A 27,321-nucleotide genomic window follows, 5' to 3' on the forward strand; every position below is an offset into this window, starting at 1 on the left:
TGATTGAATTTGCTTGATTCCCCCCCATCAACACTATGTGTGTTGATGGGGGAATCCCTCCTGCTGGCCTGTCTTTTCCTGATGGAAGGGGGAAGCCGTCCCCTCTGGGAGAAGACAGTGATTATCGCTAGCAGCTATAGCAGCCACTTGTGATAACCACAAGTGAATCTGGCAGGCTGGTTGTTCCCAAGTTGGTCAACCGATCAACTTGGCACATTCAGCTTGCCCATTAATGGTTAGAATCTCTCCTGGTTCCTGCTGAACTGGCCGAGATTTGAACCGTGTATGGGCGGCCTTAGTGTTAGGCTTGAATTCCACTTTAAATATCTAGCTAAAAAAATCTGTGAGGCTGAAGCCCCCTTGTTACACCTTTTATCATATTCTACATCCTGTATAGGAAAAACAATTTAAACAAAAAATATATGAGTTTAGTAAACATCAGTCTCTTACCTCTACAGGCACGTATACTGAACAGACACGTTAGTGCATTGAAAGGTAGGGCACGAGCAGGTTTCACAATATGTGGTGTATGTAGATGCCAAATATAGTTACATAAACTTGGGCGCAGACGGAGTTTTAGTACTATATTGCAATAGTCTAAACAAAGTTTTAAGTGTAGCTTTGCTTTAAACCCTTAACACCACTTCCAAAGCATTAAAGCCCACTTAAAGGGCCACCGGGAGGCGGCTTGGTCATGTGACCACCGTGATTAGCTCTCACAGTGGTCATAAGATTGGAAACCCATCCCAATGGCTCCCAATCAGAAGCTGAGAGCTGTCAGGAAGTGCGCAAAGAAGGCAAGAGTCAAGGCAGATGGCTTGCAAGAGAGTACTGTGAGTCCAGGCAGAGGTCAAGGCAAGCAGCTGGAAAACAGGAGAACCAGAATGGGCAGGAGACATGAGCTGAGTCAGGTGATTGGGGTTAGAACCAGGTATTTGGGAACATCAGCAATCTCAACACACAGGGTAGCTGGCAAAAAGACACAGCAGCAATCACCAGGAAGAACGGGGTTTAAATACCTTTATTATCAGTGAGCATTCCCAGCGTCAAGGATGCATGCCAATGAACGCTGACACATGAAAACAGAAACCCAACAGTCTGTAGAGTCTCTCTCAGTAATCATGCAGTCCAAGCAGTCTCCCATTAACTCATTAATCTGGCCAGTCTGTCTCATTAACCCATCAGTCTCCCCCAGTAACTCTGCAACCTCTTTTAATAAATTCCATGACCTGGGCATTCTTTCTCAGTAGCTCGGCACTTGGAAGTTTCCTAATCCTTTGGTAACATGGCAGTGGTAAAAGTAGGTATCATAATAGTTGCAAGCTCCACAGGTTGGTTTGTAGGTATAATTAGACTGAAAAGCAGGTTTTATGGTGGGTACAGATCTACAGAACTCCACAGGTTTCTAGGGAACAGCTAAAAACCCTCGAACGGTGATGGCTTATAGGCGGTTGGGCCGCCGGTTTTTACTGAACCCAACCCGCCCACCTAAAACAAGCACAGGCAGCTGATCAGGGCTGTACACATGCCATGGCCGCGATGCTTTGATTGCCAAGGTAAAAATTAAACCTCCTGTTGTAGTTGGCATGCAGTACCACCACTGAACACGACCCATTCATATTAAAAGGGCCAAAGGCGCATTTGTGTGCAATGCATGTGGTTGCTGTGCGGTGGTTCAGCATTTTGAGGGTACAACAAGTAGCAAGGAGGCATCATATAGCCTCAAAGCTCCTTGTCAACCACCCTCTGAGAATGCAATCCACCATAGATCACTTTTCAGAGGGGCCTGCAAGGCCTACTGCACGGCTGAATAAGCTTTAAAGCGAACCTGTACTGGCAATAAACAATCAAATAGATTTGCTGGATAGCAAGCACTGCTAGAGTCCATAACTGATCATTTACTGTTTGGTCCAGCCAGCACCTAGAGCACTACATTTGTTATCTCTTTAAAGCGGAAGTAAACCCATCAACCCATGCTTGAAATGCTAACTGTCACATTGGTTCAACTGTCAAACCATCCAATGGTTGGTGTCATAACTGATCACATGTGCAGCATCATGACAGTTGAAGATTAAACAGAGGCCAAGATGGCAGCTTCCTTGGCTGAAAACAATAGGAGGGTTTACTTCCACTTTAAGCCCTCGTTCACACTGAGCATGGCTTTGAAATCGTGCGAGTTCAGATTTCAAAGCTGCATTTCAGTCCGACTTCAGGGGCGACTTGAAAGACATCTGTGCGGGTTCATGCACAGAAGTCTATCGAAATCACCCCTGAAGTTGCCAAAAGTAGTGCAGGAACTACTTTTGGAAATTGATGTGGCGCCGCAAAGTCGGCATCTCACCAGTTGGAACGCTCCCATTCAAGAAAGAAAGGGGTAGCCCCTGGAAGTCGCACATCTAAGATGTCCTAGAGACGTGAATGGAGTGGCAACCTCAGCCTGGACCCCAACCAGGCCACACCCCCAACATGTTTCACCCCGCCCCCCGGAGCTTAGTCATGGCAATAGGCTCCGATTTGACATGTGATTTGACCTGTCAAATCGCATGTCAAATCGTGCCAATGTGAACTGGGGTTGTAACTTGTGTCAATAATTTAACTTGAACTATGATATGAATATGTGACAATTCAGATCATAAAATGGCATCCCCTGCCTAACTTGTAACTTTTGTTAAAGACTAAGTTAAATTTTTCAATAAATGTAGCCAAAGGGCACAAAGTAGATTAAACTGTGCAGCTTTGAAAAATGTTGCTTAGGGCTTGTTCACATCAAAATGTGATGCGGGGAATCCGTGTTCCATGAACGTTTCCTGCACCGTGTTTAAAACACACTGGGTCTGCAATTTGCTGTTGACGTCAATGTATTCCTAAGAACCCCCAAAACGCAGATCACAAACGTAGAACAATCGCATGCTACTCTGGTGCAGTGCGTTTTAAAAAAAAAAGTAGTGCATGCTTTACTTTTGCTGCAATCCAGTACGATTTCAGCTCATTCAAATGAGTCGCACAGGAATGTAGATCGTATTCCTGTGTGATTCAGGTATGAACTGGCCCTAAAAGTGTAAACTCACCTTTTGAGCTACAATTAAAAAGGTGCACACCCTACACCCTCCCAACCCCCACCCTGGTCCCCGCTGTACTTACCTCCATGGGTGATAAGCGGGCAGTGCCCACACAGTAGAGCTGCACGATTCTGGCCAAAATGAGAATCACGATTTTTTTGCTTAGAATAAAAATATCACAATTCTCGTGGCGTAAAATCTTTCACATTATACAAAAAAAAAAATGGACTAACTTTACTGTTTTTTTTTTTTTTTTTACTTCATTAAAGTGTAATTTTTCCCAAAAAACTGCATTTGAACGATTGCTGAGCAAATACAGTGTGACATAAAATATTGCAACAACCACCATTTTATTCTCTAGGGTCTCTACTAAAAAAAAATATATAATGTTTGGGGGTTCCAAGTAATTTTTTAGCAAAAAAAAAAATGGTTTTAACTTGAAACCAACAAATGTCAGAAAAAGGTTTAATGTTTAAGTGGTTAAACTTCCCTCATTTTCACACCAAAGTTTATTCCTTTCATCTAAAGGACAAATTGTTACAATGTTTATACTTAAGGCTGCCCATACACGGTTTAATTTCGAAAGAATTTTCTTTTGAAAATCAGAAAATTTGTGCGTTTTATGATCCGATGGTGCCATCATTGATTTCCAAATTCGACCAACCAAGCCTTCAATTTCACCTGATGTTGCTACAGAAAAGAATTTTCGTGGCAGGGAATCTTCTTTTCTTTCCAGGAATTTTCTTTTCTTGCACATGCGCATTTTTTTTTTTTTTTTTTATTATTACATTTCTCGCACGATTCTCCCATCATTGATTAAAAAATCATTCGTTTTTCAAAAAATTTCCAACATGTCCGATTACTCAAATTCGATGGCCGCACGAAAATTGGCTGTTGCTGCAAAATGGTGCGAAATACGAACGAAAATTCTTAGATAAGATTTTTTGAAAGAAAATTCTTTCGAAAATCAACCCATGTATGGCCTGCCTAAGTTTCACTACTAAAGAATGTTGTGATTCGTGACAGACTGCCTTTAGCAGAGCAGAGAGAATTCCCTGCATAGAAAGAATCGGGAAATACTTTGTCAAGATCGCAACGGGGGGAACAAATAAAAATTTTTTAAAAATGTAAAAATCGCAATAACGATTCCTAACGATTAATCGTGCAGCTCTACCACGCAGTCAGTGTAGCTTTTCGGGGATTTGAAACCCCCACTCTTCTCACCTTTCTTTCTGCAGGTATTCCGGGATTAGAGTGATTCTGATTGGTCAGCGCTGATACAGAGAATCGCTACAACAAACCTACAACATATATTTGATTTTCCATTTATGCATCAGATTTGATCTACAGAATAATCATTAAAGAGCTGATTTGTTGCAGGATATACATGATTTATGGCCCAAACACGTTGGTACTGCAGGATATATGAAACTAGAGAGCGTCCTATGATTGTATTTATAACTACAATGAGGTGAGGGTGCAATAACAGGAAACACAATGGGGGAGATTTACTAAAAACAGGTGCACACCGAATCTGGTGCAGCTGTGCATGGTAGCCAATCAGCTTCTTACTTCAGCTTGTTCAATTAAGCTTTGACAATAAAACCTTGAAGGTAATCGGTTACTATGCACAGCTTCACCAGATTCTGTGTGCACCAATACCTATATGTGATTATATATCATTTCCTGTTATCAAGTACTGCAAAATGTCCCGTGGCGTGGCCTATTACACAAAAATGTGTCTACACTTGCTGGCTCGCTGACTCATTCTTCCTTAGCAGTTCTGTACACAAACTTCCTCCCCTCTTCACTTTCAGCAGCTTTTCTCAATTACCATCCTCCCAGCAAGTTTAGCTTTCCTTGGATAAGGAGCATACATTGTCCCATTTCACAACCAGGCTCTTTTTTTATTAACTGCCGTGTGCTAGGCCTAACAAAAAAAATGGATAGCATTGTAGCTTACTTAGATGGTGACTGCATTTGTTTCTTTTTTTCCCTTTTTTTTTACCTGGAAATCCTACCATTACCACACTTCCTGTCCTAGGGTGACAACCGTACTGAGCAGCATGGTTACCCTAAAACTAAGTTTAGACATGCAGCTAAATTGCCACACCTCTAAAGAGCGATCGGTGTTCAGAACGTTTTACGGAGGCGTTTGACAGGTGATATGATGCCTCACCACCACCTGTTAAAACATAATGCCACACTGGCACATTGTTTGCAGTTGCAGAGTGTCTTCACTAGCTACGAGTTGCATTCACTGACCACCAAACACAATGGGGGGGGTCATTTTTGCTGCATCACGACCACGACATATGAACACCCCCATCCACTGCCTTCTCAGCTTAGAGGCAAGCAGGAGAAAAAAAATGGGCAAAATTGTAGCTCAACCATGCATTTTTAATGCCCCCTAACCACTACCTAACGCTTTGTTTTTAGGATGCCACTCTTTCTTCTCCATAATAAGAGAAGGTGTTTTGTCGTCCACAGAGGTAGCAAGAAAAAAAAATGCTTTGGCCAGCCATAGACAGAGCAAATTTCTTGCAACCGTAGGCTCGCTTGATTGCCCCCATGAACACAGTCAGTGCTGACAGGGGAATCCCTCTCGCTGAGCCATTGTGTTCTCCTGGGGTGGCGGGGGGTGGAGGAGGCACACAAAGGGATTATATTATTGGCGCTAGCAATAATTGCAAGTATAATCCAGCAGGCTGGTTGTACCTAAGTTGATCGATTGATCAACTCGGGTACATTCAGCCTAGAGCTGCACGATTAATTGCTAAGAATCAAAATTGCGATCCACCCCCCCCCCCCCCGCGATCTTAACAAAGCATTTTCCAGATTCTATGCAGAGTTCTCTGCTCAAGCCGACAGCTGTCAAAAAAAACAAAAAAAACAGGCAGTCTGACAAGTTATACAACATTCCTCAGCTGAGCTAACTATAAATATTGTAATTTTTTTTTCTTTAGATGAAAGGAATGAACATTTGTAAATGAGGGCAGTTTAACCACTTAAAGAATAAACCTTTTTCTGACACTTGTTGGTTCAAGTTCAAGTTATTATTTTTTGGTAGAAAATTACTTAGAACCTCCAAACACACACACACACACACACGCATATACATATATTATACACATATATATAAAATGGTGGTTGTTGCAATATTATATGTCATACTGTTATTGCGCAGCGGTCTTTCAAATGCAATTTCTTTGGAAAAAATACACTTAAAGTGGAGTTCCACCCACTTTTACAACTCTTCAGCATCCCTTACTAAACTGTGCACTGTAAACGAATTGGATATTTTTTTATTTTTTTTCTCAGCACTTACTGTATATCTGCTGTATTCATTTTTCACTTCCTCCTCCCTGGCCGCGGCCCATCGCATCATTTCCTGTTTGCAATGCCTTCTGGGAAGGGGCAGCAACTTCCTCTAACACTGCCGTTGCTATGGAAACCTGACCTGAAACCTATTACACTGCTTGTGCTGCACTGAGCATGTGCGAGATCTGCAAGGGTGAGATCCAGGAAGAAATCCAGTCTGGCTTCAGATGCCCAGACTTAAGATGGCCACGGCCTGCTGTAAGTTTATAAAATAACAAACTACTGCTATAAACTAACAAAACAGACCTTAGTTTACAGACTAACTTTACTAGAATACATTAAGCTTGTGTATTATAGGGGTATTTTTATTTAAAAAGTATAATTTCGGCCGGAACACCACTTTAATGAATTAAAAAAAAGCTCAACAGTAAAGTTAGTCCAATTTTTTTGTATAATGAGAAAGATGATGTTACGCCGCGAGAAGCCTGAGAGAATTGTAATCTTTATCTTAAGCAAAAAAATTGTGATTTTAATTTTTCCCAGAATCGTGCAGCTCTAATTCAGCCTACCCAAACATGGTTCAAATCTCGGCCAGTTCCTGCTGAACCAACCAAGATTCAAACAGTCTATGGCCAGCTTAACAGATAACAATCCAGAGGCAGAGAGCTCAGAATATCAGCTCCCAAGATTTCAGGTGGATAAAAACCTTTTTTCTCAAATCGCCTTTCAGGACAACCTTGGAGAGAGCGTAGCTCCGCCTTCTTCACAGGAAACACATGCAGCCTTTAAATCCCTCCTCTTCCACCATGGCCTCAGTTATTGTGTTTCCTCCGCCATGGTGGAAGCATGTGCCTGGAACCAGGGAGCTGCACTCTCTTCAAGGATGGGGAGTGTCAGGCTTACCTTTTTGCTCTTTTCTTTGTCGACCATCCCAGCAACCCCCCCAGGGGCGTGGGGTGTCCCCTGTCTCTCCATCTCAGGGGAGTTAGGGCCCTCAGGAGGTGCGGCGTCTCTGTGCCCGGATTCCTCTTTGTTTTTTAGCCCTGGAGATGGCTCTGGTGCTTAAGCGGGGGCCGTTGCCGGTAAGCGGCGTGTCCCGCATCTCGGTTCCGGCTCCCGGCCGGCGAGGGCGTCATTTTTGGTGACGCGACTTCCTGAGGGGGCGTGGCACTGCTGATTCCAAGCACCTGGAACGCAGAGACCAGGGGGCGGGTCAGAAGACCGGCGCTTCCCTTTTCGGCCCTCGCTGATGACGCGAGGACCGAGAAGATTTAAAAAACCTGTGTGTTTTTCTCCTTTTGCTGTTTTTCCTCTACAAGATGGATGAGAGCAAAACAGCTATGGCGGATGCAAGCGCCCCTAGCACTGCTCAAGCCCAGGTAAGAGAGGTACAGTGGTGCCTTTTTCTGATCCCTATGGGCTTTTGTTGATTTGTTTGTTTCCTTCCTGAGGGGAGCCTGTAGCTGCAGGGTCAGAGGTTACTTCACTCGGACCCTGTAGCGTGGACTAGGTGTCTCACTATTAATTCTGCTTGGGTTTTCTGTCTCCTCTCAGGCTTGGTGGAGTGTCTGCTAGTGTTTGGTATTTGTAGGGGACACTAGGTTTAGTTAAAATTGTTTGTCGTTGCAGGAAAAAGCATTCAGAAAAACTAAACATGTAAATCCACCAAGCCAGAGGAAATGTCCTTCTTGCAAGAACCCCCTTAGAGATTCATGGCAGAAGGTGATGTGCTGATCCTGTATTAAAGATCTGGTGGAGGAAGAAATGTCCCAGCAATACAAGGACTTATTCTCCTCTGTAAGGGAACTTACAAACTCGTTGAGTTCTGTCAGGTGTATTCTGATACAGAACCCAGCAGCTCAGGTTGAGCCCCAGAATCCACAACCAAGTCCAAAATCATCCTCATCCAGACTAGTGAAGACGGAGGACTCAGGTGATGAAGGGGGAAGGGGGGGGGAGTACTCTTCTCTCACTCAGGGACTCAGATGAAGAGGAAGACGATAGCAGAACCTCTCCGTACAAGCTATCCCTAGAGGAAGTGGATGACCTCTTAAGAGCTATCTACACTACTCTTGAAATTCAGGAAGATAAGGTACAACTGTCAGTTCACGACAAAACATACCAGGGTCTGGATGAAACTAAACACAGGATGTTTCCAGTGCATAGAATCCTGTCAGCGTCAGTCAAGAAAGAATGGAAGGACCCCAAAAAGGCCCCTTTTTTCTCCAAGACCCTTAGGAGAAGGTTTCCATTTGAAGATAAAGACTCTGAAGTTTGGAATAAGAAACCACGGGTAGATGCTGCTTTCTCGCAGGTTTCTAGATGCACAGACCTTGCGTTTGAGGACATGGGGGTGCTGAAGGACCTGATGGATAAGAAGGTAGACTTCTCCTTAAAAAGGCCTGGGATTCTACATCAATTAGTCTCAAACCTGCTATGGCTTCCACGGTTGTGGCAAGGAACCTGGAATGCTGGGTGGAGAAGCTATGTTGAAGCAGGCACACCACGTAAAGATTTGTTAGCGTCTTTTCCCTTGATACTAAAAGCTGTTAAGTATATGGCTGATGCATCAGTAGAGTCAGTTAAGTTGGCGGCAAGGTCATCAGCACTGGTGAACTCAGCCAGACGTACGGTCTGGCTAAAGACCTGGTCTGCTGATACAGCTTCCAAGGTTAAGCTGTGCAGTTTGCCTTTCTCAGGTGATTTCCTTTTTGGCCCAGACCTTGAAACAGTCTTAGATAGGACAGCCGACAAGAAAAAGGCTTACCCTGCCAAAAAGAAACAGCCGATTAAAAAGAATTTTCGTGCTGTTCAACAGCCCCATAAGAGTAAGGAGCAGGACCGCAAGGGCCGTTGGGTCTCCCAAAGGGGTAAGGGAAGAGGAGGAGTTCTTTTCAGATCTCCCCCAGACCAGCCCTGTAAAAGTAAGTGACAATCTCACCCCAGTAGGGGGAAGATTGTCAGCTTTTCACCTACAGTGGAACATGACATCTCCAAGTCTGTTTGTGAAAAGCATCATAGCTCAGGGATACAGGCTGGAATTTTCAGAGCCACCCCCGAGCAGATCTTATGTTACAGCCCTACCAAAAGATCTGGAAAAAGCTTCTGCATTGATGAGCCTACTGCGGGATCTGATTCAGCAAGAAGTAATCATCCAGGTCCCAAAAAATCAGGAGGGCAGGGGTTTCTATTCTCATAGATTCCTGGTAAAGAAGCCTTCAGGGAAGTACCGCTTGAACCTGAACTTAAAAATCTTGAACAAATCAATACGGTACAAGCATTTCAGGATGGACACAATCTTTTCCATCACGAAGTTGCTGACTCCAGGCTGTTTCATGGCATCCCTGGATCTAAGAGATGCTTATCTTCATGTTCCGATAAATCAGACTTCTTAACAGTTTCTATGCCTGGCAGTGGATCTGGGGAACTTGGTATGGCACCTCCAATTCAGAGCTCTACCATTCAGACTTTCATCCTCCCCCAGGATCTTCACAAAAATGATGGCGGAGGCTCTGGAACCTCTGAAGTTGAGAGGGATTTCAGATATCCCCTATCTGGATGACCTGTTCTTCGCAGATTCTAAAGAACAAGTCTTATCAAATCTCCAGACGTCCCAGGATCACCTGAAGAACTTAGGGTGGCTCCTAAATTTGGAAAAATCCAATCTGGAACCCTCACGGGAGATGAAGTTTTTGGGGTACACCATAAACTCGGTGCTTCAAAAAGTCTTTCTACTGCAGGAAAAAGGGGAAAAGATCCAATCAGCGGTGAAACAGGTTCAGAACAACCTGTCAGTGTCAGCCAGGTCAGCTATGGCGGTGTTGGGTCTTCTTACAGCATCGATTCCCGCCATTTAGTGGGCCAGATTGCATTTAAGGCCCCTCCAGTTAAACATTTTACGCAGTTGGTCATACCAGGAACCATTAGAAAAACTGATAAAAACTTTCCTTAAAAGGTAAAGAGGGCTCTCTGGTGGTGGAGAAATCCGTCCAACCTGACAAAAGGCTTTTCTAGGGTCTTTCCCCTGGACAAGCGTCTAACGATGGACGTGAGTTCCTGTGGCTGGAAAGCCCACCTGGACAGTCAGACTTCTCAGGGGGTCTGGTCCAAGTCGGAAGCCCAAAATTCCTCAAACTGGCGTGAACTGAAGGCAATTTTTCTGGGTCTCCTAGCCTTTCAAGATGTAGTGATGTATGTTCAGGTAATGTCAGACAACAACTGCAGTAGCCTACATAATGAAACAAGGGGGAACCAGGAGTAAAAGGCTCCTAGAGTTGGCCAGTCAATTACTGACCTGGGCGGAACAGAACGTGACCTCATTATCAGCAGTCCACCTGAAAGGTTCTCAGAATCTGCTAGCAGATCTTCTGAGCAGACGGAACCTGGTGGAAGCAGAATGGAGCCTAAATCAAGAAGTCTTCATGATGATCTCCAAAGCTTGGGGGCAATCCCAAATAGATCTGTTTGCCAACCAACAAAACTCAAAAGTAAGCAAAATTCTTCTCTCTCCGCCAAGGAGATCAAGCAGTAGGCATAGATGCTTTCGCTCATTCGTGGCATTACCAGCTGTACTATGCTTTTCCCCCCCTTTCCTCTGATACCACTGGTCTTAAGGAAGTTCAGAGAAGAAAAGACCAATCTGATCCTGGTCACTCCCTTCTGGCCAAAAAGGCCTTGGTTCGCGATTCTGTTAAATATAGCCACGGAACCTCCTTGGAAGTTACCGTCCAGAAAAGATCGTCTATCGCAAGGGTCAGTGGACCATCCGGAAGTGGACTATTTTCAGTTAACAGCTTGGTTTCTGAAGAAGACCTCTTGAAGGCAAAATGACTATCTGACAAAGTAGTAAAGACCCTTCTTTCAAGTAGAAAAGCGGTCACTCGGGCCATATACATGAAGGTCTGGAAAAAATTTAACTCCTGGTGTGCGTCTAAAGGCCTCCAGGTTAAGAGTTCAGTATCAGTTATTGAATTTCTCCATGAGGGAATGGAGAAGGGACTGGCAGCCAGCACCCTGAAAACTCAGATGGTGGCTTTATCTGTTTATTTTGAAAGAACTTTATCCAAAGAAGCTTTAATTTCAAGATTTTTTAGGGCACTCGCACGAAATAGGCCAGTAGCCCTTAAAGATTTTCCCAGTTGGGATTTGTCTATAGTTTTGCAGGGTCTCTCGGGATCTCAGTTTGAACCCTTACAAGAAGCATCCTTGCAGAATTTGGTTCTCAAAACAATTTTTCTGGTGGCCATTACCTCTGCAAGAAGAATCAGTGAGCTCCAAGCTCTGGCAGTTACAGAACCTTTTCTGAAAGTTTTTGCAGACAGAGTGGTCCTTCAAACGGACCCAGCGTTTCTTCCTAAGGTTTCTTCTACCTTTCACCAATCACAAGAAATAATCCTGCCCACTTTCTCACAGAGGCAATCACAGAGGCCTATAAAGCTAAAGGAGAACTACCCCCTTCAGGTATTGCTGCTCATTCTACAAGATCTACGGCAGTTTCCTGGGCTGAAAGCGTGCTACGCCTGAACAAATCTGTAAGGCTGCTACTTGGTCCAGCTATTCAACATTTCTCTGACACTATCAGTTGGACTTACTGTCCGCCACAGGTCAAGCCTTCGGCAGGAAGATATCGCAGGCAGTAGTCCCACCCTAGGGTAAGTTTCTCGGGTATCCTATCCAAAGTTGTCCTGAAAGGCGATTTGAGAAAGGCATAGTTAGACTTACCGGTGACAGTATTTCTAAGAACCTTTCAGGACAACCGTTACTTCCCTCCCTTTGTTTATCTTTGGAAGTGGTTTTAAGTGTCTATCATGGTTGTTTGGTGGTTTTCTGTGCTTTGTTTTCCAGTTGTCGGAGACCACAATAACTAAGGCCATGGTGGAAGAGGAGGGATTTAAAGGCTGCATGTGTTTCCTGTGAAGAAGGCGGAGCTACGCTCTCTCCAAGGTTGTCTTGAAAGGCTCTTAGAAATACCGTCACCGGCAAGTCTAACTATGGCTTTTTTTTTTTTTTAACACAGTTGTCGAACAGAAAGAATTAAAACTTTTTTTTTTTTTTTTTTATATTATGGAAGAGTTTTAATTCTTTCTGTTCGACAACTGTGTTAAAAAAAAAAAGCCATAGTTAGACTTACCGGTGACGGTATTTCTAAGAGCCTTTCAGGACAATCTTGGAGAGAGCGTAGCTCCGCCTTCCTCACAGGAAACACATGCAGCCTTTAAATCCCTCCTCTTCCACCATGGCCTCAGTTATTGTGGTCTCCGACAACTGGAAAACAAAGCACAGAAAACCACCAAACAACCATGATAGACACTTAAAACCACTTCCAAAGATAAACAAAGGGAGGGAAGTAACGGTTGTCCTGAAAGGCTCTTAGAAATACCGCCACCGGTAAGTCTAACTATGGCTTTTTTTTTTTTTAACACAGTTGTCGAACAGAAAGAATTAAAACTCTTCCATAATATATAAAAAAAAAAAAAGTCATCCCTGCTGTGGGATTGTGCCCGCACTGCATGGGTTAACTGCTCGTTTTGTCCATGGGTGACCAAATACCAAATTTCTACTCACCCGATCCTCCACTTCAGTGGCAAATGGCACTTCCCCATGATACAGCGGTGGACTGTTCCTGACGTCCTGACGCCCAGAGCAGGTCTATGGGCTTGATTAAGTTAGGAACAGTCCACTGCACAAGACTGCAAGACTGCGGGGGGCTGGAGTCGCAAGGACTGGATCAGCTGTATTGCTGCAGTGCCAATGTGCTGATCACTACTCCGTTTTCTTTTTCTTAAACAAACCTTTATTGAAATGTCACACAGACATTTCATAAAGTTCAACTGCACAGTGTGAGGCGCTGGATTGCCCCGCACTGTGCTGAGCTGAAAAAAGTACATGCATTACTTTTTTTCAGGGCACGCACCCCCACCGCAATGCAGTGGTGTGAACCAGGCACACCGGAGACAAGGTATTTTGCTTTGTCAGGCAGTGGGACTGCTCTGGAATACCCGCCTAACACATTCCCACCACATATGGTGTGAATATACCCTTATTCTGCTCTCTCCTCCTATCAGCATGTTTCTTCTCAGCTCCTTGAGCTGAGTCTCCCTCTCCCAGTCTGAACTCTGCTGTACACAGGCTGCAAGAGGCTGATACCAAGTCAAATCCAGGTACTTACACTGCTTCTGGCCCGGTCATGCTGGGTGAGATCAGCATCAGCTTTGCTGTCAAACTAGAAAGCGCCGTATGCATGTGCCAGGATTTGAAAGTGGAATGTCACTCACTCGTGGGATGCTGGGGGGGGGGGGGGGGGGAGCACCAACGGCTCCAGTGTCCTGACAATAAAACAGCTATGGGAACATTTCAGCCAGGCCTCTTGGGGGTTTACAGATTTGGCAAATTTTACCAAACTACACAATGTGTTTTAGCTTACTAAGGACCTTTATCTGCATAAGCTAGTTTCCCAAAAAGTTTAACTTAGCCTTTAAATATGCCACTGGGGTATAATTGATGGAAATACTTGATCCCATGCCTAGACTAAGATTCTAATTCTATACAATTGGAGAAGTTGTGTGTTAAACCAAAAAGGATTATTAGGTGAATTTGTTAACCTACAGTGCCTTGAAAAAATGTTCATACCCCTTGAAGTTTTCTACATTTTGTCATGTTACAACCAAAAACGTAAATGTATTTTATTGGGATTTTATGTGATAGACCAACACAAAGTGGCACATAATTGTGAAGTGGGAGGAAAATGATAAATGGTTTTCAACATTTTTTTACAAATAAATATGTGAAAATTGTGGCGTGCATTTGTATTCAGCCCTCCCAAAATAGCTCAAGCTGTCAGATTGGATGGAGAGTGTCTGTGAACAGCAATTTTCAAATCTTGCCACAGATTCTCAATTGGATTTATGTTTGGACTTTGACTGCACCATTCTAACACATGAATATGGTTTGATCTAAACCATTGAAGCTCTGGCTGTATGTTTAGGGTTGTTGTCCTGCTGGAAGGTGAACCTACACCCCAGTCTCAAATCTTTTGACTCTAACAGGGTTTTATCTAAGATTGTCCTGTATTTGGTTCCATCCATCTTCCCATCAACTCTGACCAGCCTCCCTGTCCTTGCTGAAGAAAGCATTCCAACAACATGATGCTGCCACCACCATGTTTCACGGTGGGGTTGGTGTGTTCAGGGTGATGTGCAGTGTTAGTTTTCCGCCACACATAGCATTTTGCTTTTAGACCAAAAAGTTCAATTTTGGTCTTATCTGACCAGAGCACCTTCTTCCACAAGCTGTGTCCCCCACATGGCTTCTTGCAAATCGCAAACATGACTTCTTATGGCTTTCTTTCAACAGTGGCTTTCTTCTTGCCACTCTTCCATAAAGGCCAGATTTGTGGAGTGCACGACTAATAGTTGTCCTGTGGACAGATTCTACCACCTGAGCTGTGAATCTCTGCAGCTGCTCCAGAGTTACCATGGGCCTCTTGGCTGCTTCTCTGATTTAAAGTGGTTGTAAAGTGGGAGTGTGCGGTAACGGCACACTGACTGAAGCAACGGCACATACGTGCCATTGCTTCAGTTTATGTCAGTGCGCATGTGCCGATGACGTTGGCCCATGCAAATACAGGGGATATCTCCTAAACCGTGCAGGTTTAGGAGATATCCTGGGTAGCTACAGGTAAGCCTTATTATAGGTTTACCTGTAGCACAAAGTGGTCTGTAAGGGTTTACAACCACTTTAATGCTCTCCTTGCCCGGCATGTCAGTTTAGGTAGCCGACCATGTCTTGGTAGGTTTGCAGTTGTGCCATACTCTTTCCATTTTCGGATGATGGATTGAACAGTGTTCCGTCCTTTATGTGGGACCTATTCCCTGCCTGGAGGCCTGCTCTTTGTGATGGTGCACTGTTTTGCCCCGCAGAGTCAAGTGTTTCCTGAGCCAATAGCAGCAACGTTCATCTTTTAACATTGTTCTGGATATGATGTAAATTCAAGAGCCATACAGTCTGTACGGTTAGTCTAATAAACAATCATCATATCTTATATGAATATGTATATCTGCAAGCTAGATCTTTATTACATATTTGTTGTTAATAATTTATGTTTGTTTACTTGCAGACGTTTTTACGTTCTGCGGCATAATCGCATATACCCCTGATGAAGAAATGGCAACACATGCAAAAAAATTTGAAACGCGTCAGCTTTTCTTCTGTTGGATTCACCCTCTATTCAAGAGATCCTAGCGGTTATTGTCTGTACAACATTACTGTATCGCATTGTCATGTTCAGATTATTTTGTATATTGCATTCCATGTATGTGCTCATTATTTTATGATTGTCTCTATTAAAATTGATATACTTTTTACATTCTCTTCATACTTCATTTGCCATCTGCCCTATTTAAAGTCCCACCCATAGGAATTTCTTTCTTTTTAATTCACCATTTACTAAATTAGGTGACTGAAGGCAACTGGTGCCACTAGATTTTAGTTAGGGGTATCAGAGTAAAGGGGGCTGAATACACGCCACACTTTTCAGATTTTTTTTTTTTTTGAACTTTGAAAACCATTTATCATTTTCCTTCCACTTCATAATTATGTGCCACTTTGTGTTGGTCTATCACATAAAATCCCAATAAAATACATTTACGTTTTTGGTTGTAACATGACAAAATGTGGAAAATTTCAAGGGGTATGAATACTTTGTTAAGGCACTTTATCTGGGACACACCATCAATACAGATACAATTGTTTCATGCTTGGTTTTCTAGTGCTAGTTGCAATCCATACCAAATGCTGACAGTTAACAATTGAATCTTTAAAAATGTCCTCAAGGTTCATTTTACATGGAAACTAAATTATAAATAATATAGTACTTAGTTTTACCAGATTTGGGGACATTCATATTAATCAGTTCTAGAGGCTGCTGTGTAAGGGAATGTATCGGAATACGGGAGCTGCCTTTGCTGACTCATTTTTGAGCATGTATTATTCATGGTTATCATCCTTATTCTTGCTTTCCTCCTTAGTCAGTCACCTGCCCATAACAAACATGTGCAGATCAGTTGTCATGACATGTGATACATATGACAACAGTAAGGTCTCATGTGGAGAAAATGGGGGAGTCATACTGAACACTGGCACCCTAATTACCTCAAAGCTTTACAAGTCAGTAACAAAAAATGGTCAAATTTTTTTTAAAAACTCAGCGCTTATGCCTAAACCAGACTAAGGCTGCCCATACATAGTTCAGTTTTTTTGTTCAGCCAGACAGCTGAACAAAGAAAACTAAACAGATTCCCTAATTTTTCCAGCAGTCCCTTCATGGATTAAATATTTCAATCCATGCATGGCTAGCCTAAGACCCATGTGATATAACAGAGGACAGCTAAGAAAGAATTCAGAGATGTTATAAATCTCCACTTCAAAAGACTCTTAATGAGGGCCCTGCTGTAAATGACTGTCGTAAACAGTCTCGAAATCTTAAGTTCTCAACTCTTTGCGTAACTCCAACAGTAATAGAGTTACCTTTATAAATATTGGTCCTAATAATGCAGAAGATATTTTAATTAGACACCATACACGCCTATATATCAAAGTCCAGAAGGCTAATCATGCACATTAGACCTCCTAGCAGTAACATACATCAGGACTGTATCATATTTGATATCTAGCAAATAGTAGTTTCATTTTGTAAAATATGTTGGTTTTCAGATGTGAAACCTTGCCAGATGGAAATATTGATCTATTTCGGATAGTTGGCTTTAAAAATATTATTATTAATAATAATATTAATAATAATAATAATAATAATATATAATATTATTATTATATGTACTTTTAGGAGTTGCTACTGTACCAGACTTTGATGAAAAAAGAAAAATTCCTACGAACCAAAATGAACCTAGTGCTAAAAGTAAGCACTACACAGCCGCATACATGAATCACGCCTTGTAATGCGTGTGAAATATTAAATAAATAAATAAATAAATAAATAAATAAATATAATGCGCTAGAGTGTACTAGCCATGCCCTACTCCTGGCACACAGAGATACAGTGCATATACAACAGAGCATAAAATAATTTAACCCCAATATGTGCTATATCCCCCAAGGTAAACAAACTTAATGTGCACAAATAAACCGTGCAGTGAGCATGTGAAATAGTAATATCAACAAATAAATGTTCCAAAATGAATAGTGCAAACCAGGTGCTAAAAGTGCAATAAACATACAAAATAATAAAATAAATAGCGTTAATTCATAAATGATTCATATATGCAAACAAAAGCTGAAAAATGACATGTGCCAGCCAAAAAGTGCAGAGTGTCACACAATACATATACTGTACTTAATCGTCCATCATAAACTAGACATATATTAAACACAAAAGTCCTTAATGAAAGTGATGACAACTGTGCTTCAGTGATGATGTATTCAAACGTGCTGTGATTCCATGTGCCACATATCATGCGACAATGAAACAAAAGGTGACCCCCCCAAGGTAAAGCGCTCACCTTAGGGAATGTGACTAAGTCACTAGACAGAGTCAGGAAACGCTTTTGAGCCACCCAGGGCTCAGTATGGATCACAGGAAAACAGGCTCCAGCATAGGCTCAAATCATAGGCAAAAAGAGAAAGGAACCATATGGTGTGATAACGTTTAAAAAGTGTTTATTTACAAGGTCAGATAAAAAACTCTCCCCCAGAAGGGGGTACTCACATTTTGAGGGTGCGTCAGTGCACCACTCAGGAGAGGCATATAACCTGGATAAAACAATGAGGTAATAGATGTAGCAGTGAGGTTATGGAGACCGTCCCAGCACTGACACCGAAAATGGGACAGAAGCCTTTCCACTGACACCGACAACGGGGCAGAATTCCTTCCACTGACACCGACAACAGGGCAGAATTCCTTCCACTGACCCCGACAACGGGGCAGAATTCCTTCCACTGACACCGACAACGGGGCAGAATTCCATCCACTGACGCCGACAACGGGGCAGAATTCCTTCCACTGACGCCGACAACGGGGCAGAATTCCTTCCACTGACGCCGACAACGGGGCAGAATTCCTTCCACTGACGCCGACAACGGGGCAAAATTCCTTCCACTGACGCCGACAACGGGGCAGAATTCCTTCCACTGACGCCGACAATGGGGCAAAATTCCCTCCACTGACACCAACAATGTGACATTATTCCTTCCATTGACACCCAACAATGGGGGAGAATACCTTTCATTGACACCCAACAATGGGGCAGAAGTCCTTCTATTGACACCAAGGATCATTGCTGACACCCAACAATGGGGCAGAAGTCCTTCCATTGACACCAACAATGGGGCAGAATTCCTTCCACTGACAGCAATGATGGGGCAGAATTACTTCCACTGACAGCAATGATGGGGCAGAATTCCTTCCACTGAGAGCAATAATGGGGCAGAATTCCACCCATTGACACCAACGATGGGGCAGAATTCCTTCCATTGACACCAATGATGGGGCAGAATTCCTTTCATCGACACTCAACAACGTGGCAGAATTCCTTCCACTGACACCAACAATGGGGCAGAATTCCTTCCACTGACAGCAATGATGGGGCAGAATTCCTTCCACTGACAGCAATGATGGGGCAGAATTACTTCCACTGACAGCAATGATGGGGCAGAATTCCTTCCACTGAGAGCAATAATGGGGCAGAATTCCACCCATTGACACCAACGATGGGGCAGAATTCCTTCCATTGACACCAATGATGGGGCAGAATTCCTTTCATCGACACTCAACAACGTGGCAGAATTCCTTCCACTGACACCAACAATGGGGCAGAATTCCTTCCACTGACAGCAATGATGGGGCAGAATTACTTCCACTGACAGCAATGATGGGGCAGAATTCCTTCCACTGAGAGCAATAATGGGGCAGAATTCCATCCATTGACACCAACGATGGGGCAGAATTCCTTCCATTGACACCAATGATGGGGCAGAATTCCTTTCATCGACACTCAACAACGTGGCAGAATTCCTTCCACTGACACCAACAATGGGGCAGAATTCCTTCCACTGACACCAATAATGGGGCAGAATTCCTTCCATTGACATCAAGGATGGGGCAGAATTGTTTACTCCCACTGGACGCCAGGACATTTTCTACTCCCACAGGTCCCTCTAAAATCTGAAGGACAGTAAACTGGTCCTTTGTTTAGAAAGTTTGGAGACCCCTGGTCTAAACCCTTGTCAAATGTTGTCTTTGGTGGATTCTCCTTTTCTGGCATATCACTACAGCAATTTGTGACGCCGACATGCGGATACTACACTAAGTACTACACAGCAATGTTAATACAAATCATCAAATAAAACAAGGCGGAAAATATCTGGTTTTCCCAGGTTCATTTGCTTCAATGTGTTCAATAAAAGAACTGGAAAAACAAATGAGAAAAAAACAATTCTAAAGCTTGTTCCTGCTTGCAAGTATGAAAAGCATACAGAATACATATTTATGCAAATGCAGGCAAAGTACAAAATGAACACTGACAGTCATTGACAATGCATAACACAACATCACAGCGATAAATCCATCACTGCACCTTTGTGCTATGACGCATAGAAATGCGTTTATATTTTACTATGGCATCCTTGAACCCCAAATCACAGGCTTGTGATATACACATTAGTGGAGGGACTATAGCTGTCATGATGTCCTATTATAAAAAGGTAATTATGTTTTGTTTGGTTTTTTAGCACTGACAGTTTTTTTTTTTTTTTTATGACAAGCATTTGAATGGTCCATTGTCTTCCTCAGGTCGAAGCAGTACTGAGTAATGTTTTGTATATTTAATTGTTATTTAAAAATACATGTGAAAGAGATCAGCTTAAAGCAGTATCACATTGCGGATTACCAATCATTAGGCTGCTTTCACACATAGCTATATAAGCTTTATTCAGCGATCACATTGTTACAGCAACGTTCTGGAGCCACGCAGGACCCCTTCATTAGGCATGTGCTGGCTCTGAAACGTTGCTGTAACAATGTGATCGCTGAATAAATCTTTGGACCCAATTTTGGAGACCCATGGTATGCGGGTGACATTTTTCACTCTAATAGCCATGAATAGGATTGCTTGCACGTGGACACATGGAACACCTGGGCATTCTACATGGGCAAAGGTGGCCCTTCGCATGGGTGTACGCTTAAGTACGCCCATGTAAATGAGGCCTAATCCAAAACAAGAATGCAGGACAGATACTTGTATCAAGTTTCCTTTCCTTCTACAAGCAACCGGAAGCAGCAACTTCCGATACCTGCACGCAGACACCAAAATCACCAATGTAAACCAGAGGTTCTGTATTGGGCGAACAAACCTCTGATGGTCACCGCGTAGGAGGCCCCTTTCTGTTCTCCTCACCTCCCTAATGGCACAAAAAGTAAAAGACATCCTTATGGCCCGTACACACTATCCAAATATCGGACAAAAACGGTCGTCCGAGGAAGAATCATATGATTTTCGGATCGCGTGTACATTACTTTCGACATCCGATCACGGCAGTTCATCCTATATTATTCGATCGCATATGCACGAAAATTTTCCTCATACGATTCCAGATTGTACGATTTTCTTTTAGTCAGTATAGTTGTCATCCGAAAATACAATACAAATACATTACAACACATGACATCACTTCCGATTTTTTTTCTGTCGTACGAGAATTTTCGTGACTTTATCTACCTATTCAATTTCTACTTGCGACTATTGAACAAAAACGGTCGTACGATCTGTCGTACGATATTCGGATCATGTGTACGGGCCATTAGTGAAAAACGGGAAGGAGAGGAGAGACGGAAAGGAGAGACGGAAAGGGGAGACTACACAGTGACGCCTCAGATTTAAGGTTCGTGAGGCAATTTGCTGGTATAAAAAAGATGGAGGAATAACAACCTGAAAATGAAGCCTGTATAGTTCTTTTCTACTTTTGTAGTGCAAAGGTAGCTCCTTTGTGTTGTTTGTCACACTCCACCCAATGTTGACATTGCTTTTCCCGCCATCCACCTGCATAATTTCAAAACACACAATACAGGTGAACTGATGTGTCCTCAAAATGGAGAAGTTGAACACAAACCAAATACTACACAGTCCTGGACAGACAATGATTAATGTGTGTGGAAAGCAAAAAAGCATTTTTGGCCTGTCAGTTTTATTTCTTCCTGTCAGAGAGATTTTCCTTTTACCTCATGTCAAGGAGACACAACAGGATGTGACAGGAAAGTGAGTGCAATGCTCTTGTAGGCCTTATGACATGCTTGTGTTTTTAAGACTTTTCTAAACATAGAAACGCATGCAATGGTTTTAAATGGTAGAATTCACACTGTGCGTTAGGTGCATTCAGTTTTGCTGTGTTTAGAATGCAGTGCGCCCAGCACAGATTGGATACTCTGAATGCATGTAAGTGCAAGCACGTTTAAACGCGGGGGGGGGGGGGGGGAGCATATAGTTTGGTTAGACTTTCCATATAATATCTCCTGTGTTTAAGGCTGGGTTTGCATGCGGCTCACAGCAGGAGTCTGGTGCGTCTCCATTCACAGTTTCAAGTCCAATTTCAGCCCAAATTTTTGGCCGAATTTGGACCTGAAAACAGACCAAAAGACGCACTGGACTCCTGTGCAATTCGCTCCGGAGCCACTGCGGAGATGTGTTAACCCGCTCCATAGAGAGCCGGTCATAATCTCACAATTAGATTGAAATAAACAGTGCTTGTAGGATATAAAGCAACAAAGCCCCAGAGCAATGAGCAGTGAAAACAATGAAAAACTAAATGGGTACTAGACCCTGGAATATGGAAAAACAGTATAAACAGCGCTTGCAAAACCTGAATGAATACACCATAATATACATGATTTACATGAATGACTATGAAAATAAAGTGTTAAGTGCTCCAAAAAAAGTGATCAAAAAGTGCATCAATGTTATTGCTGGTGCTCCACAATTAAATGGTGCCGTGTGCCACACTCCCCTATTGTGACCCCGCTCACCAAATGGCAAGGACCCACAACTTTGCAGTCTGCGGTCAAAAAGACTGTTTGTATGATTTTAAGATAAATTGTCTAGGTAGGAGATATTTGTAATATATCTATTTTTTGTTAAGGTCATTTTCTTGGCATTATGTAAACATTGACTGTATTAAAAGCTTTATTGAATATACGATGGTAACAGGACATGATGTCATATTAAGGAAGTTGGTGCTTTGACGCCTAAGGGAATTGTAAAGGAGTTCGTATCACCACAAAGTGGCACTGTGGATACGATGCATAGATAATAAATGCCACGTCCCGATATTAGAAATCATTAGAAAGTGGTTGGAATGATGGACTTTATAGGCATAACACAAAAAATTAAAAAAGAATTAAGATATTTATTACAAAGGTTGTTAAATAACATGTACATTGACTTACATAGATTCACATACACTATCTACATAATAAATATATCTTTAAACAGAGTATTCGATCATTTTACTTGTTCAATTGTAAGAGGTTTCAAAGAAGACAGTGTAAAAAAAAAAAAAAAAAAAAAGAAAAATCGCTCAAGTTGCTCCCCTAAGGGAATTGGCTATTTCCTATTGGATTGTGCGAGAGGAGGGACCCGCTCTCGGGTATAAATTGAATACATATGTAAATTAGCACAGTCAGAGTATCCTAATTGATCCAATTGGATCCAAGTCTTTTTGACCCCAGACTGCAAAGCTATGGGTCCTTGCCATTTGGTGAGTGGGGTCACAACAGCACAGTATGGCACCATTTAATTGTGGAGCACCAGCAATAACATTGAAGCACTTATGCACTTTTTGAGCACTTAGCACTTAAGTTACATAGTCATTCATGTAATATTATGGTGTATTAATTGTATTCATTCACGTTTTGCAAGCGCCGTTTATATTGTTTTTCCAAGGTCACAATCTCCTTTATGCAAATTGGATGCAGAGAAAACTGCATCCAATTCATATAGGTGTGAACCCAGCCTAAATGAACCAAAAGCAGAAGGCAGTGTGAATGCAGACTTAAAACAGTGGTCACTGGAACTAGTGTCCCCATTGGAAGATTTCCCCTCTATTCCTTTTCTGAAGAAAACTCGAAATTTTTGATTTTCCCTTCAAGCTCTCAGAGTATGAACCTATTTAGCTTGGACACAGACAGATACAAACCTGACAGAAGTTCTATCCCTGTCATACTGGGCTGTACCTGTCATTCTTTAGTATGTAACGAGAATACAAAGTAATCATGCATGAAATTAGGAAGTTGTTATTACTTTATGAGCCCAAATGTAATACTTTCACTGACAACTGAAACATAGCAGTACTTCACACAATCACACTTGAGATTCAGGCCGGTGTAAATTGTAGCAGGAGGAATCTTCTGATTCCGGCTGCAGCTCTGAACGGCTAGGTACAGCCACCGGCCCCGTTCACAGTGGTGTAGTATGGGGGGGCAGCCGGTGCGATCGCCGCAGGTGCAAAATTTTGAGGGGCGCAGACAGGGCTGGCACCACCATAACGCAATTTAGGCAGCTGCCTCAGGGCGGCAGCATGGGGAGGGGCAGTAAAATCCAACTCCCCAGCCACTTGCTATCAGGAGGTGTGATCAGAGTAGAGGGATGGGGGGGGGGGGGGGGTTCTGGAGGTGTGATCAGAGTAGAGGGATGGGGGAGGTGGGGTATCCAGAGGTGTGTTCAGAGTAGAGGGATGAGAGGTGGGGTATCCGGAGGTGTGATCAGAGTAGAGGGATGGGAGGGGGTGGTATCTGGAGGTGTGATAAGAGTAGATGGATAGGAGAGGGGGGAGAGAGATAGGGTTCTGGAGGTGTGACCAGAGTAGGAGGGATGGGAAGGGGGGTGGTATCTGGAGCTGTGATCAGGGTGGGCTATCTGGAGGTGTGATCAGAGTCGAGGGATGGGGGAGGTGGGCTATCCGGAGGTGTGATCAGAGTCGAGGGATGGGGGGGGGGGGGGTGGTATCTGGAGCTGTGATCAGGGTGGGCTATCTGGAGGTGTGATCAGAGTCGAGGGATGGGGGAGGTGGGCTATCCGGAGGTGTGATCAGAGTAGAGGGATGAGAGGTGGGGTATCCAGAGGTGTGATCAGAGTCGAGGGATGGGGGGGGTGGTATCTGGAGGTGTGATCAGAGTAGACAGATGGGAGGGGGGGGTGGTATCTGGAGGTGTGATCAGAGTAGACGGATGGGAGGGGGGGGTGGTATCTGGAGGTGTGATCAGAGTAGACGGATGGGAGGGGGGGGTGGTATCTGGAGGTGTGATCAGAGTAGACGGATGGGAGGGGGGGGGTGGTATCTGGAGGTGTGATCAGAGTAGACGGATGGGAGGGGGGGGGTGGTATCTGGAGGTGTGATCAGAGTCGAGGGATGGGGGAGGTGGGCTATCCGGAGGTGTGATCAGAGTCGAGGGATGGGGGGGGGGGGGTGGTATCTGGAGCTGTGATCAGGGTGGGCTATCTGGAGGTGTGATCAGAGTCGAGGGATGGGGGAGGTGGGCTATCCGGAGGTGTGATCAGAGTAGAGGGATGAGAGGTGGGGTATCCAGAGGTGTGATCAGAGTCGAGGGATGGGGGGGGGTGGTATCTGGAGGTGTGATCAGAGTAGACAGATGGGAGGGGGGGGTGGTATCTGGAGGTGTGATCAGAGTAGACGGATGGGAGGGGGGGGTGGTATCTGGAGGTGTGATCAGAGTAGACGGATGGGAGGGGGGGGGGGTGGTATCTGGAGGTGTGATCAGAGTAGACGGATGGGAGGGGGGGTGGTATCTGGAGGTGTGATCAGAGTAGACGGATGGGAGGGGGGGTGGTATTTGGAGGTGTGATCAGAGTAGACGGATGGGAGGGGGAGTGGTATCTGGAGGTGTGATAAGAGTGGAGGGGGATCTGGGGAATCTAAATGTCCACAGGTTAGGGGGGGGTCAAATTACTTGCCTTGCCCTGGGCGCTGGCATCACATGCTACGCCACTGCCCGTTCACTTTAATGACAGGTGGCCGCAGATATTCGTGGCTCTTACAGTGATTGCTATTGGACGCATTTTGGAGACACATGAACACAACCACTCAGGTGTGTAGGAATAGGAGGGAGTATAAATGCAGCTTGACTGCAGCTGAGCTGTGTTTTTATTGCCCCTCCCGAACCGCTTCCCCTTAGCCAGGCAGTGGATGGGGGTGTATACATACCACAGCAAAAATTGCCCCCACCCCTCCGTTGCATTGGGCAGGTAATATCACCACTGAATGTGACCCATTCTGGTGAACAGGTCTGCGCTGTGACCACCGAGTACAATGCATGCATGCTCTTACTAAACCCACGAACCTGCTTTTACTATATCTGGCCTCCCACAGAACATGGAAATGAAATTATTTTAGTAAATATAAACTGCTAAATACCTTTTCTCATCAGCAGTATATAGCAGTCTTGTGAATTCTATCAGTGTCTGGTTAAAGTTTGTAGGAGTTTTAATTCTCCTCTGACTGTCCTATGAGGCTGCATGACCCCTGACCCTCTGTCTGGACAGTGCCGATTGGCCCTGTGCTGATCACATATACATAAAGAAGAACTCTCTAGCAACACACACCAAACTGAGCATGTGCAGCGTGACTCCAAGGCTCTGTACTATCAGCAGATGGATTGGGGACTGTAGAAGGGGAGGATCAGAGAAGACGTGACCAAGCGGCCTTTTTATACAATGTGGAGGATTAACCCCTTAGGTTCCACAGTGAGTAGAACCAGCATGCTTTACTGCATATACAGACTGATTTTACTGTGGTGGGTTTAGTAACACTTTAAGGACTCTGTCCAGCGGTGGATCACTTTCTGGTGGCGTTTGACAGCTGGTGAAGCTGCCTCCTCGCCGGATGTTTTAACCCCCTAAAAACCCAAACCATTGCTCTTGGTTGCAGTTGAATGTCACATTGGGCAGATGGTACTGCTCACCATACATGATGGAGTATCAGATCTGCAACTGCGGAATGGGGACACCCCAATACGCTGCCTTTGCGGCTTGAGATTGAGCAGTAAAAACGTGGCCCAGCCGTGTGTGTTTTAACTCCATCCGACTGCAAGTGTAAACACAGCTTAAAAGATTGTACAATCTGGTTGTATGGGCATTTTACTGGAGATTATACAATCAGATTGCACAGCAGGTACAGTGATATGACAGCTGATCATCCATAGAGCTGTGTAATGCACCCCGATCACTGTCATAGCATGCAGGGCAGTGCAGTAGAATGGACAGTGCACTATACGGTAAGTACTCACTCAGAGTGGTCCCAGTCCCGGACTCGAATAGCAGACAGTCCTCCCTATAGCGGGACTCCAGTAGCAGGCTGTAGGGATCATGTTTGATGAGGATCCGGAGCCCTTTGCTCAGAGCCATAGCGGAGCTGTCAGTGATCGTCCCATGAATCCCATCACATCACCATTGTCCATCCATACAAGTCACATGATCCCTCCAAGCAGACAGACCAGGACACACAGATCGCGCTCCGGGTTCGGTTCTTGGTGTCACCAACTGGATCTCCTTCCTATATGTCTCTGCTCCAGCTGTGTCCATTCCGGGGAAGTCTACTACTCCATGACATGCTCCTCTCCCCCCGATCCCTCCACATTCCACTCTCACCCCTGGCTGGGAATTTACTTTATTTTCCTCCCTTCTGCACTGACTCCTCCTTACAGCCTGCCCAGGTCATACACTGCCTCCTAGCGGAGGCCGGCTGACATTACAAGAGGCGCATAGTAAGAGGTTACGGAAGGATCTATTCTAGTCCAAGGTTGGGTTCAGGTGTCATCATGCTGCCCTGAAAAGTCACCTTCTTGTGTGGAGCTGGACACACCTTTAGATTTTTATTACAGGTATTTATACAGCCATGGGCAAAATTTTGGAGAATAAAACAAATA

The 27,321-nt window shown here is 44.0% G+C and overlaps 1 protein-coding gene across 2 annotated transcripts in view; it reads right to left on the reverse strand.

Moving 5' to 3' along the window:
* SYNJ2 (synaptojanin 2) overlaps positions 1-27,104 on the reverse strand; it is a 193,114-nt gene extending 166,010 nt beyond the window's left edge. For both annotated transcript variants that reach the window (XM_073627896.1, XM_073627897.1), the window contains exon 1: positions 26,683-27,104. In XM_073627896.1, coding sequence (XP_073483997.1) covers positions 26,683-26,800 — 118 coding nt within the window. In that variant the 5' untranslated portion in view covers positions 26,801-27,104. The remainder of the gene's footprint in view (positions 1-26,682) is intronic.
* Between the last annotated feature and the right edge of the window lie 217 nt (positions 27,105-27,321).

Source organism: Aquarana catesbeiana, linkage group LG04 (genome assembly GCF_042186555.1).
Source record: "Aquarana catesbeiana isolate 2022-GZ linkage group LG04, ASM4218655v1, whole genome shotgun sequence".
NCBI classification, from domain to species: Eukaryota; Metazoa; Chordata; class Amphibia; order Anura; family Ranidae; genus Aquarana; species Aquarana catesbeiana.